The 12,873-nt window shown below is 40.8% G+C and overlaps 3 protein-coding genes across 3 annotated transcripts in view; all 3 read left to right on the top strand.

Annotated features, from left to right (window-relative positions):
* LOC129765179 (muscarinic acetylcholine receptor gar-2) overlaps positions 1-12,873 on the top strand; it is a 169,850-nt gene that overhangs the window by 101,925 nt on the left and 55,052 nt on the right. The window lies entirely within an intron of this gene.
* On the top strand, positions 6,476-9,150 carry LOC129761342 (uncharacterized). Its single transcript, XM_055759061.1, has 2 exons — positions 6,476-8,969; positions 9,020-9,150. The coding sequence occupies exons 1-2, from the start codon at positions 6,476-6,478 to the stop codon at positions 9,148-9,150; spliced, it is 2,625 nt and encodes an 874-aa protein (XP_055615036.1).
* On the top strand, positions 10,856-11,836 carry LOC129761328 (uncharacterized). Its single transcript, XM_055759050.1, has one exon. The coding sequence runs from the start codon at positions 10,856-10,858 to the stop codon at positions 11,834-11,836; it is 981 nt and encodes a 326-aa protein (XP_055615025.1).

The raw sequence follows: 12,873 nt of genomic DNA, 5'->3' as shown, positions 1-12,873 counted from the left end.
TTTGGATATTTAAAACCCCCCGTCAGATGGAAGCGATCCTCATCATTATTTATGAAAACGCGTGTAACCTTGTCGTGTTTTTCTTATCCCATTTGTTTATTTTAGGCTCATTAGCATTTTAGCTGTAACAGAGCCGAATTTTAATCGTGTACATATCACATGTTTATCATATCTATAATTAGCACATTACACAGTTGCTTGGACGTAGTTATTCTGTAACAACACAAAGATGGTCGATGAGGGCCCTGTGTTTTGAACTCACGATCGATCGCTTACTAAGCGAACGCGCAACAAATGTGGCTACGGAGACCCCCTTCCCTTGTCGTGTTGTCTGAAGCATTTCTTCACAAAGAGTTTTGCGACTGGCATGATCACGTCCATTTAATTCTTGGAGTTATATGGTTTTGTAGAGATCGAACTCAAAGCATAGCAACAACATATTTGCGCACAGACTGTTTCAATAACTGCTCAATTGAAACTTTTAATCGATCCAAATCTTCAGGCATTCTTCAACTTCTATGTCCTTCAATTGTGCCGTCAGATTTGTACAATCAAAAAGATTAAACCCGTTCGAATTGCTTTGAGAATCGGGGACCGGTTTTGAGAGGGAAATGTCACAATGTCGACTGAAGCCTCTTTGTTTCGCCATCACTGATTGTTTTTATAAAATTCGGGTATAACGAAGCCCTGATTTTCACCCAACCCAACTATTATAATGATTGAAAAAAGAATCTCAAGACGGCATGGTAACGGCCTGGTAACCCCACCTCCAGCCGAAGTGGTATACAAGTGAATTGAATAAAATAATTCCGTAGTACTGCGTCAACAACGCGGCCTTTTCTTAGATACAACGCTCTACATTTTTAAGAACTTCCATCCTCACTAATCAGAGTTTTCAAACGCATATGTTATACACCATTAGACAATAAATTTATCCAGCATTTTTTTGACTGAAACACGAACAGAAAATATAGTAAAAAAGTTAAACAATTTGACGATTGAAATGGGTATGTTTTATCGATTGCACTTACCACTAATCGCTTTTTTCACCGATCCAACGATCAATTTTGTTGTCTACATAAGGGCTTACGCTCACATTATCAGTCGATACGTGTTATGAATTAGTCTCCATTTGCGGATAATAGGCATTAATCAGTTGGCAGAATCAATGAATGATGATTTCGGAAGATGGTTTCACTCCATTATCCCCAAAGTTCAAATAATTCGGGCTTGATTCACGTCTTTATCGTGTATGTTTTTCCACCAACAATTTGTGTAATTGTGGTCCAGGATGTCATAATATCCAGCATGTTGTTTGGTTATGTAACAATGCAATTAATGAATTTGACTGGCTGCTGATTTGGAAGTTCGAAATAGTATACTCACGCATATCAGATTATGATAGTATGAGTAGTCGCGATCTTAATATTATTTTCCCCCTATATGTCTTCCTTAGAAGCCCACTTCCCTTCCCTGAATGCACCTGCCCATTCTCCATTCCCTTTTCTATGCAAAAGCAGAAATGAGCTCTGTGATCAGTTACTACAGCAGCTACACGAATTTCTCGAAAGAGCACTCATGGCCATATAATACTCAATATACATCACCTGGCAATAAATTTATTACAACCCCCTAAAAACAATGTTCCGGACAACGAGGCAACAAAACAGAAAATGCTATTTTTATCTTTAATATATTTCTGTGGTCATAAATTTATTTGACTTAGGCTTATATTTATGTAAATCTTAGCTATTTAGACATGTGTTTAAAAATGATAAATGATCACTCCTTGTGTTCTTCTGCATAATTGAATAAACAGAAGAAATAGGGAAGTAATGGCTTTAATGGTATTTTTATGTACATTAATGAACAGAATGTGATTCCTGTTTAAAGGATACAAATTGATACAGGAAACGTTTTTTTCAGGTCTTCTATTTGATGTATTAAAAGAGAAAAAATTACAGATATTGAACAGTGATAAAGCTCAATTCAAATGCAATTACAATAGATCGTAGTACAACAGGGCATTCTCAAAAACATGTTTTGGCGTAGGACTACGTCTTCCATTTCTGTACCGGGGTGTAAGTTCAAAGTTTCAAAAACGAGAGCGTAACGCTTGGAATGCATGGTATGACGTGATAATGCTTATTGATTCGATAAAATAAGATTAACAAAAAAAACAGGGCCTGAATACAAAATAAGAAATCTTACAAGTTGATTGTTGTTATAATTGTAGCAGAAAACAGATCTCAACTTCATGCACAGCTATTATTTGGTTAATATTTTCAATAAATTAGTTCAATATGCTTTTAAGCTTTCTACTTTGGTACCTATTTGAATGAAAACATAAAAAATCATCGAATAAAATGCTTTTCAAATCAAGCGAATAAAAATCAAACTTCGGACAGTAAATCAAATTTCGGACAGATTGAATTCAAATTTCAGACACTTTATTTTGTAATTTTTTAACGAAAATTACATTACACTTAATTACATTTTATAATCAACTGCGAAACACTTACCAATCAATCACAGTAACCTGATAACGATGATGAGAACTGATGAAACACCAGAGAAATTTGAATATTGATAAAGGGATAAATTCTACGTGCTCACGCTAAACAAACGTCAAACACAAACAATAATGAGTGGATTTTGGATTTTGGATGGTTTTTTTTTTCTTCGATGTAATAATTCAAATGTAATTATCTAATGAAGTGATAGTGAAACCAAGGAATTACTCTAAAGAAGCAATTGTGATACTAATTTTATAGTTATATCATCAGTGCATCAAGCAATTCAAGATATTACAACAAAGTGTCCGAAATATGATTCAGGACGTTACTGCAATTCATTTTTCAAATACTGCACTGCTCAATCCTTTTTTTTCCTGTTTGATTAATGTATGACTATCAAACGAGCGCCGTATTACAATTAATAACTAATTGCTGTTAACTACAATAGAGCAGGGAATTTCGCGGCTTTGCATTTTATCTACACAGTTTAGGCACACGGAATGCATGAATGACTGGAATTATTGTTACATGTAAATGAAGCGAACAACTAAAATGGTCTGCTACGGAGGTTTGTTTCATTCAAACATCTACATTCATTACATTCTGTCATTATAATAGTAAAGTTTCTCATAATAATGAATGCGAAGGAGATCGCACTTTGTTCGGTTCTGATGTGGTTGAATGTATTTTCGATGCAAAAGTAATTAACATTTAAAGTTATTTTTTTTTTGTATATATTGCCAAATTCAATTTGAGTGTGAACCGTCAAGTAGTGAAGACATCTCTTGCCAAACTATTCTGTGAAGAGTGCTTGTGTTCGGAATTTAAAAAGTATCTATTTCAAAAGTATTTTATAAGTATCCATTTAAAAAATTATTTTTATAATAACGTTCATACTCAGCGTAGAGAAGCGTATGTACAAAATTTCCGCAAACAAAGTCATTATATTCCAAAAACTCTACACATTACTCGTTTGTTTAAAAGCCTCCTTGAAGAAGCCAGCGCCGAGAAGTTAAATATTTGAGCGCTGGTAATATAAATTCATGAAGTACTTTTTCCTTTGCTCCCACCTGCTTCTTAATACACCCTATTTAACTCGTCGTTTCCGTTTTTCAACAGTTTTCAATAAACGTAGCGAACTGTTGCATCACTAATTGTAAATTCAATTAATCTTGCACACGTTGCGGTTATCAAAGAGTAATAATTAGCTCCCGCTCAAGCTATTCAAGCGTTCTTTATGATTACAACATTATTTATCGGAGATTTATTATCCTGATATCGACGGGCGTCTCGGGAACTCAACAAGTTATATACAACAGCATCGGAGCACTAACGTGGCCATACTGTTGCAACCAGGCAATTCATTGGACACATCACGTTCTACCACCGGGTATATGCGTCATACAGAGGATTCGCCTGAATCATGGCCCCGTGAAACTGATAAAGCATGCAAAAATGTCAAGATATTTTCGCTCGTTCTGACCGGTGTGGCACGAACCGCAGCCAGCAGCAAACTCTCTAATGCAAATAAGCCCGATCGCATGTGTGGGAGGAGTTTGGTATACGATAAGGAAACCCCCAACCGCATAACCATTTATTGCATATGCATTAAGCGAGGCGATGCCACGCAAATCTGGGTGGATGATAGTGATGAATCATTGATGATGCACACCGATGGCTTCCGGTTGCGCGGTGATCACGGTTTGGCACAGCTAAGGTTTAAGCTGTTAATGGACAGAAAGTAATGGTTTCCAGTTTCACTTCAAGCGACACAATAAAAATAACCATCCATCTATTCTATTTTAGACATATTTTTTCTCTATTTGTTTTGCTTCGGATAAATGGGAAAAATCCTATTCTAGAGACGAAGAAAAGGGAAATAATGGACGATTTATTTGGCTTACTCTCGGTGAATAAAGTGAATGGAACATTTTGAATTGGGCAAAGCGGTCCAGTGAAGTGACTCTCGATCAAGATTGCTCAGCAATTCAAATAATTGCATTTACTGTCGCCAAATCGTAGTTCCGTTTGGAATGTTGATTATTCCGTCCGTGTCAGAATTGAGTTATTGCTAGCATTGAAGCATTTATCGCTGCCTGGAGCTTCACTGCCCGGCACCGGGTGTCAATGTGGTTAGAATAACTAATGGATAGATGCCTTCAACAACAACATTTTCATCCACCTGGCTGTTAAGATAAACAAACGGAAGGAGCTAGAAGACAGTCGAGCTGTTCACCTGCTCCATATCCCAGCGAACCGTTCAGATATATCCTTCCGGTCCGGAGCCGACCCAAATGACGGTCACAGCCTTATCACGGAATTACGTCAATTTATTCACTCTAGTAAGTTTCAGGGTAACACAGAGGACAAAGAAAAGATATTCCAGGTGGGAACATGAAACAGATTGGATCCAGCACAATAACATCTTTAAACGAATCCATTTATCCGTAAAACCTTACCTTGAGAATTCAGACAGCTTGTAATTTCATTTGAAAAGAAGGGTATTTCCGTATCCTGAGTCAGTTGTCTCGACGCTCATTAATTTCCTCGGGAACGCAAAACAACACATCTTGCTTCAGACATATATTCACACAAAAATATCCAAATGTCCAACACGTTTATATAACAATCGGTCAATTGGTTCCAGGTGGGGAACGAAACATAGTTCACTCACACAATCAACGCATTGCCGAGACGGGATGAAATGGAATCGGGCGAGGCAGCCTTAGCATCACCGCAAATTGAAGATAATTTATTCATCTGTTTTCCGATCCCGAACGGAATCAATAAATATATTTCCAGCCTCCTGGGAAGAGTGTTAATAATTCCGATCATTATGCGCTGAAGGTGACCAGCAGCCCTACTCGACGGAGCGCATTAACATTGCAAATTCATCGACTGTTTATTCGAAGCCACGTTCTGCGAAGACATCTTATCATTGGGAAGGTTGTTTCAATTTTGCCCTGACCTACTTCGAGAGTATATTAAAGCTCGCATCTGATTTTTTTCACATTTATATTACTATTGCTGTTCAGGAATGTAGATAATTTTCCTAGCCTAGTCCTAGAAACACGGAGAAAGCTCGCTAACTTTCGAGCTCTCGCTCAATTTGTCTAAATGGTCAGATTGACCTATCGTAAAGCTTTTTCTCGCGCTTTTAATCTGACCAAGACTATAAATATTAAAGCGCAACGCAGAATCACTCTCTTCATCAGTCGGAAATACATACTGAAGTACTCAACGTCTATCGTGTAATCGCTGGAATATCAGACAGAGTTAAATTTCAATAAAAATCTACCAAACTGACCGCGTGTTTTAACACCATCGATTTTCGATTTCTTAACATAAAAAAGTTGGTCCTTCGAGCCGGATCGATGGTTCCAACGCGCGGGTGAATTAAATCGAAAGACAGTTCAGTTGTGAGTTTAGTGATAAAACCGGAAATAAAAAAAAATCTATCGAAAAAGTGAAGCCGCTTTGTTCGGTAATAAAATCGCAGAATAGTGTACGAAAGAACCGCAGATCGCAGAACAGGATCGCATCGCAGGATCGCATCACAGGATCACAGGGCTTGGAGCAGTTTCGCGCGCTTGGCTTGGGTCAGCTATTGAGGTTGTAACATCTATTGTTACACTGAACAATAGCGGTAACGATAATCACGGACAGCGTGGTCACTGTGAGTATGCATCAACGATTATAAGGAAACGAAATAAATCGGCATAGTTCTCGCTAAGTTAATTACATTGATTATTATACGAGTCCCTGAAATTGTATCTGTGCTTTTTGCGAAAATTGAACGAAATTTCATAGCAAGTGTGTGAAAGTAGATTTATTCATTAATCCTCGTTATCGGAATCTGTGGCAGTAGAAATTGTTTGACGAGTGCGTGAGTTCGGAATTTTCGACTCTGTTGGTAGACTCATTTTGTAGAATTCTCGTTCGTGATTCATATTCTCAAAATGGCTCCAAGTTTGCGGGCACTATCTCGGCAGGAACGTTTCTGCACTGACTCAATGAAAAATCTAGTTGATCAGGTTAGCAATTACGATGAGCAAAGTGACAAAAACTTACTGGAAGGTTGGAAACGAAGAGTGGAAGAAATTTTTGCGCAGTTTCAGTCGGTTCGTTTGCAAATCGAATTGGAGGAAGATGAGAGTAAATCTATTGATACCTCATACGCGGATGAAGAAGAAAATCGCAGGAAACGCGATGAATTTGAACGTAACTATATGATGGTGTATGGGTTCATTGTTACTGAAATTCGCAAACAGAACAATACCGATTCCGATGCAAATAAGGTTATCATTTCCAAAACACGTGATAGCTCTGACCAAATGTTTTCTCGTATCAAGTTGCCGGAAGTGAAGCTTCCGTCATTCGACGGTTCCATAAACAATTGGCTCACTTTTCGCGACACTTTCGTGAGCATGATAGATTCGAACTCACAGTTGAAACCTGTAGACAAGTTCACATACTTACTATCGTCACTCTCAAAAGAAGCAAAACGAGTGATCGAGTCAGTAGAATTGACTGGTGCGAATTACGCAGTAGCTTGGAAGCTACTAAATAAACGTTTCGACAACAAAAAACTTGTAGTGAAAAATTATATTGATTCTCTTCTCTCAATTGAACCTATGCGTAGGGAATGCTATGAGTCCCTAACACGCATTATCGATGATTTTGAACGAAATCTTAGCATGATACAGAAGATGGGAATACCCACCGATGGATGGAGCGTACTTTTAGCACACATGCTGTGCGCACGCTTAGAAGGAGCCACACTTAAGATGTGGGAGCAACATCATAAATCTACGGATGTACCTACTTACGAAGTTCTGATTGAGTTTTTACGAGGTCACGCATCAGTACTACAGTCTTTATCGTCATCGTACAAATCTCGTAATCCCGAATTCGCTAAAACAGAACCTGTTCGGCCAATGAAACCAAAATTAATTCACGCTGTCACCAGTAACTTATCGTCCAAATTATGCATATTCTGCAAGCAAGGTACACATTCTGCATTCCACTGCGACGCACTTCGTAAAATGAACGTTTCTCAACGCTTTGATGCCGTCAAAAGGAGTTCGCTGTGTATCAATTGTCTTTCGCCGAGTCATCTCGTCAAACAATGCCCATCGACCTCTTGTAGAGTCTGTGGACAAAAGCACCACACTATGCTACATCAAAATGCCACATTTCGCACACCAGATCCTTCAAACTCGAAACACATACCACCAGAAAGCATACTCGAATCCAACAGACCTCAACCTTCTCGCAAACCTCTAGCTGCCCAGCCTCTCGCCAACCCTTCAGCTCAGCCCTCTAACATTGACATACCTTCGACTTCGACCACCACCAGCTGCATATCGACCACTCTGATAGGAAATATTCGAACAGTTCCTTCCACCGTATTACTGCAAACCGCTGTCGTAAAAGTTTCGAATCTTAACGGATACGCCGTTTGGGCAAGAGCATTGCTTGACCCAGCATCGCAAATAAATTTGATCACGGAGCAATTAGCACAAAGACTAACACTACGAAGAAACAAAAACCACCAAGAAATTGGAGGTGTAGGAAATTCGCAAATCATCTCATCTCACTCTGTCGTCGCACGAATTCATTCTTATTGTTCGAATTTTATCGCTGATTTCTCGCTACATGTTTTGCCGGGAATCACCAGAGAACTCCCGAGCAGGACAATTCATACAGAAAAATGGAAACTTCCCAAAAATATCGTACTCGCCGACCCTACATTCAACGAACCTAGTCTAATCGACATGATTTTAGGAATGGAGGTTTATTATGATCTGATTGAAGACGGACTTATACGACTAGGTCCAGAGCAACTGGTTTTGCAAAAAACTGTCCTAGGATGGGTGGTGTCGGGAAAAGTAGGACCACCACCACCATCAACAGCACCCAGTTTTACGCACGTTTGTAATGTGCAATCCTTCGATAACCAACTAGCACGTCTTTTCGAGTTGGAAGCTTGCCAAACTAGCAGCACATTCTCCGTAGAGGAAACGTATTGTGAAGCACATTTTTCCAACACAACTACACGTGATGCTACCGGACGATTCATTGTTCGCCTTCCGAAGCGCTCTGATAAAATTTCCACGCTTGGTAGCTCAAAGGAAGTTGCCGCTCGTCGCTTTTTCGCTTTAGAGCGTCGCCTAACCTTAAATTCCTCGTTGAAAAAATCCTATTGCGAATTTATTGAGGAATATCGCCGACTGGGTCACATGAAAGAAGCATCATCAGACAAACCCAATAGTAATTTGCCAACATACTATTTACCGCACCATTGCATAGTTAAACCCGAAAGTCTTACTACGAAATTGAGGGTCGTCTTCGATGCCTCCTGTGCTACTGACACCGGAGTGTCACTAAACGATGTGCTCATGGTCGGACCTGTCGTGCAAGACGACTTGATCGCGATAATTTTGCGCTTTCGTATGTTTCGATACGCAATAATATCTGATATCGAAAAAATGTTTCGGCAGATTGTCGTTCATCCATCCGACTGCCAACTCCAACAAATCTTATGGCGAGACACGCCCACAGAACCACTAAAGACTTACCAGCTTACAACAGTCACTTACGGGACGTCGAGTGCCCCGTACCTAGCAACTAGATGTTTAAAGGAGTTAGCCAAAATTGGTGAAAATGCACATCCTCTCGCCGCAAGAGTGACATCCAATGACTTTTATATGGATGACTTATTAACCGGAGTTGATGATATCACGACAGGTCAGCAGCTTTGTGCGCAGCTGATACAATTACATCAGTCCGCCGGGTTTTGCTTACGCAAGTGGTCTTCCAACTGTCCCTCAATCCTCGCACAGATTCCTCTTGACTTGCGAGACGAGAGAACGCTTTTAGAGTTAGAACCTTCTTCGAATCCAATCAAAACACTAGGGCTACAGTGGCAAACGACAACGGATCAGTTTCTCTTCAATGTTCCGCGATGGAACGATTGTAAGACGTTCACGAAAAGAGTCATTTTGTCAGATGCTGCTAAACTCTTTGATCCACTTGGATTAGTTGGACCAGCTATTGTCACAGCTAAGATTTATTTGCAACACCTTTGGCGAAACCAAAAATCTTGGGATGAACCGCTAGATCAAGAATTGTGTGAACGGTGGATTGAATTCAGACACAAGCTCGAATCTCTCAGGCATATCGCAGTTCCCCGATGGGTCATTCGTATTGGAAATCCTATCATGATTGAGATGCACGGATTTTGTGATGCCTCCGAAAAGGCATACGGCGCGTGTCTCTATTTACGCGCAGTAGCTAGAAACGGAGATGTTGCAGTAAACCTTTTTGTAGCAAAATCTAAGGTCGCTCCTCTGGGCGGCACACGAAAACAGAAAAGAGTTTGCCTGCCTCGACTAGAACTTTCGTCAGCCTTGCTTCTCTCTCACCTATATCAAAAGGTTCAAAGCTCCATCAAGCATGAGATGAAAGCATTTTTCTGGACAGATTCCACTATCGTCCTCCACTGGCTAGCCAGCACGCCTTCCCGGTGGAAAACATTTGTTGCGAACAGGGTCTCGGAGATCCAACACATAACATCGTCTGGATTGTGGACTCATGTTCCCGGGACAGAGAACCCTGCGGACATAATATCTCGTGGAATGGACCCGGCTCAACTCCAGCATACCAATCTCTGGTGGAATGGACCACCTTGGCTGTCTCAATCGACGAGATTTTGGCCAGCGTTTCAACGACCTGCCAGAGAAAACATTCGGCGAGAAGACCTAGAAGAACAGCCGATCTCGTTAGCCGTACAGCCAATCCCGCCGAACCAAATCTTCGCATTACGGTCAACCTATATTGCACTACTTCGTCTAGTGGCATGGATTCATCGATTCCGTTTCAATGCTGATCATCGTAATCGTCATCAGCGCCAACAAGGTCAGTTAGGACCCTCCGAATTAGAAAGGTCTGTTGAAATATTAGTGAGAATTGCACAACACGAAATATTTCGTGAAGAATTTGCTTGTTTAGAAGGCAACGAACAAGTGAACAGAAGTTCAAAATTGAAGAATTTAGCTCCCTTCATTTCCAACGGAATACTACGCGTTCGAGGCCGATTGCGTAACGCTGCTGTTTCGTCGAATAGAATGCATCCAATGATTTTACCCCCCAACCACCCACTAACAACAATGATAGCTCAATATTACCATGAGAAAATGCTTCATGCCGGACCGCAGTTACTCATCGCAAGCATACGAGAAAAGTTCTGGCCGTTACGTATTCGTAATCTTGCCAGAAGAATTGTACATTCGTGCATAAGCTGTTTTAGATGTCGCCCGAAACTCCAAGAGCAAATCATGGGTGATTTACCTCCCGAGAGAGTCTCTCCAACATTGCCTTTCCTTTCCACGGGTGTGGATCTTTGTGGTCCACTGTATTATCGTCATCCACAGCACCGTTCGAAGACAACAAAATGTTATGTCGCAATTTTTGTCTGTTTATCCGTAAAAGCGGTTCATATCGAACTAGTGGGAGACCTCTCCACCGGTTCGTTCATCGCAGCGCTCCGGAGATTTATTGCACGACGTGGAAAACCACGCCTTATTGAATGCGATAACGCAACAAATTTTAAGGGTGCTACACGAGAACTATGGGAACTTGAACAACAGTTTAATTCGCAGCAAATGAAGCAGGCTATCCAACGTTCATGTGCAGAGGACAGTATCGAGTTCAAATTTATTCCACCTCGTTCACCGAACTTTGGAGGCTTGTGGGAGGCCGCGGTGAAGTCGGTCAAGACCCATCTTCGTGTCACTCTCGGTAATTCATCGCTAACAGCAGAACAGCTAACCACCCTTCTAACCCAGATAGAAAGCTGCCTGAATTCGAGGCCACTCACCCAGCTCTCAGCTGATCCCGAAGATCTCGATGTGTTAACTCCGGGACATTTTTTAATCCATCGCCCACTCACTGCAGTAGCCGAACCGTCACTCGAAAGCATTCCCTCGAACCGATTCGATCGCTGGCAAATCGTAAATATTTTACGCAGGCTGTGGAAACGGTGGAACACGGAATACCTCTCCAGCTTGCAGCCTCGTACCAAATGGACCACTGAAAAGGACAATATCCGTATCGGAACTATGGTTCTGGTAAAGGAGGACAACCTGCCACCCCTCAAATGGCGTTACGGAAGAGTGACGCACATCTTCAACGGACCTGACGGCAAAATCCGTGTCGTTATCGTGAAAACAAAGGATGGAGAATTCAGGCGCGCAATATCCCGGATCTGCGTGCTCCCGATACGCGACAACTCACCATGCTCAACCACAGGACAATGACGTCCTTTCCATCGCAGCAACAATGCTGCGCATCGACCGGAGGCCAGGTGGCCTCCGGACCGTGTAAGTTAATTTATTCAAATATTTTCAAAAAACTAATAGAATGTTTTTACTCCGTCGATGACTGGCCTTCGGGATCCTTGGAGCTCCAACCCACAACCACGAGCACAACTTCTTGAGCACGCTGCAACATGCATTATGCGCTACAACCCACAACCGCAGCGCCCAGGACCAGGAAACAACGGCAACCAAGGGATGAAGGATGTGAGATGGAGGAAGCCGAAGGAGGAGGAGCAACTTGACGTCATGAGGATCTATTACCAAAACAGTGAAACAATTAGTTCTTGGCCACTATCATCACACTGAAATCCAACCAATTTTACGTTCAAGAAAATCAACGAATATTTGTATAAAATCATAAATCATTGATAAGTGTTAGGATAGTTAGTCGCAGGTCACCACCATAGTGAATTTAATGTTGAAAATGAAATTTTCAACGGTGGCCGGCGTATGTTCAGGAATGTAGATAATTTTCCTAGCCTAGTCCTAGAAACACGGAGAAAGCTCGCTAACTTTCGAGCTCTCGCTCAATTTGTCTAAATGGTCAGATTGACCTATCGTAAAGCTTTTTCTCGCGCTTTTAATCTGACCAAGACTATAAATATTAAAGCGCAACGCAGAATCACTCTCTTCATCAGTCGGAAATACATACTGAAGTACTCAACGTCTATCGTGTAATCGCTGGAATATCAGACAGAGTTAAATTTCAATAAAAATCTACCAAACTGACCGCGTGTTTTAACACCATCGATTTTCGATTTCTTAACAATTGCATTGTTCGACAATAGTAGGACTTGTTTGCAAAAAAGACGTCTCAGTAGTTCATAGCTCGGGGAATTTAATTGCAGGATTATTTTATTACATTTTTCTATACAAACAGTAGAACTGCTTCTGAAACAAAAACACATTTATGCATTTAAGCAACTTTACACCCTTGAAATATTCGAAAAAGAATAAGACTTCTTTTTGGAAAAAGC

Source organism: Toxorhynchites rutilus, chromosome 1, assembly GCF_029784135.1.
Source record: "Toxorhynchites rutilus septentrionalis strain SRP chromosome 1, ASM2978413v1, whole genome shotgun sequence".
NCBI classification, from domain to species: Eukaryota; Metazoa; Arthropoda; class Insecta; order Diptera; family Culicidae; genus Toxorhynchites; species Toxorhynchites rutilus.
The sequence above is the reverse complement of the archived record's forward strand: the minus strand, read 5'-3'. Positions and strand labels throughout refer to the sequence as shown.

Excerpts from the sequence above, each read along its gene's own strand:
- LOC129761342 (XM_055759061.1), top strand. The coding sequence starts at position 6,476 with ATGGCTCCAAGTTTGCGGGCACTATCTCGGCAGGAACGTTTCTGCACT. Across the intron at positions 8,970-9,019 it reads CGCGATAATTTTGCGCTTTC|ATTGTCGTTCATCCATCCGA; the intron begins GTATGTTTCGAT and ends ATGTTTCGGCAG.
- LOC129761328 (XM_055759050.1), top strand. The coding sequence starts at position 10,856 with ATGGGTGATTTACCTCCCGAGAGAGTCTCTCCAACATTGCCTTTCCTT.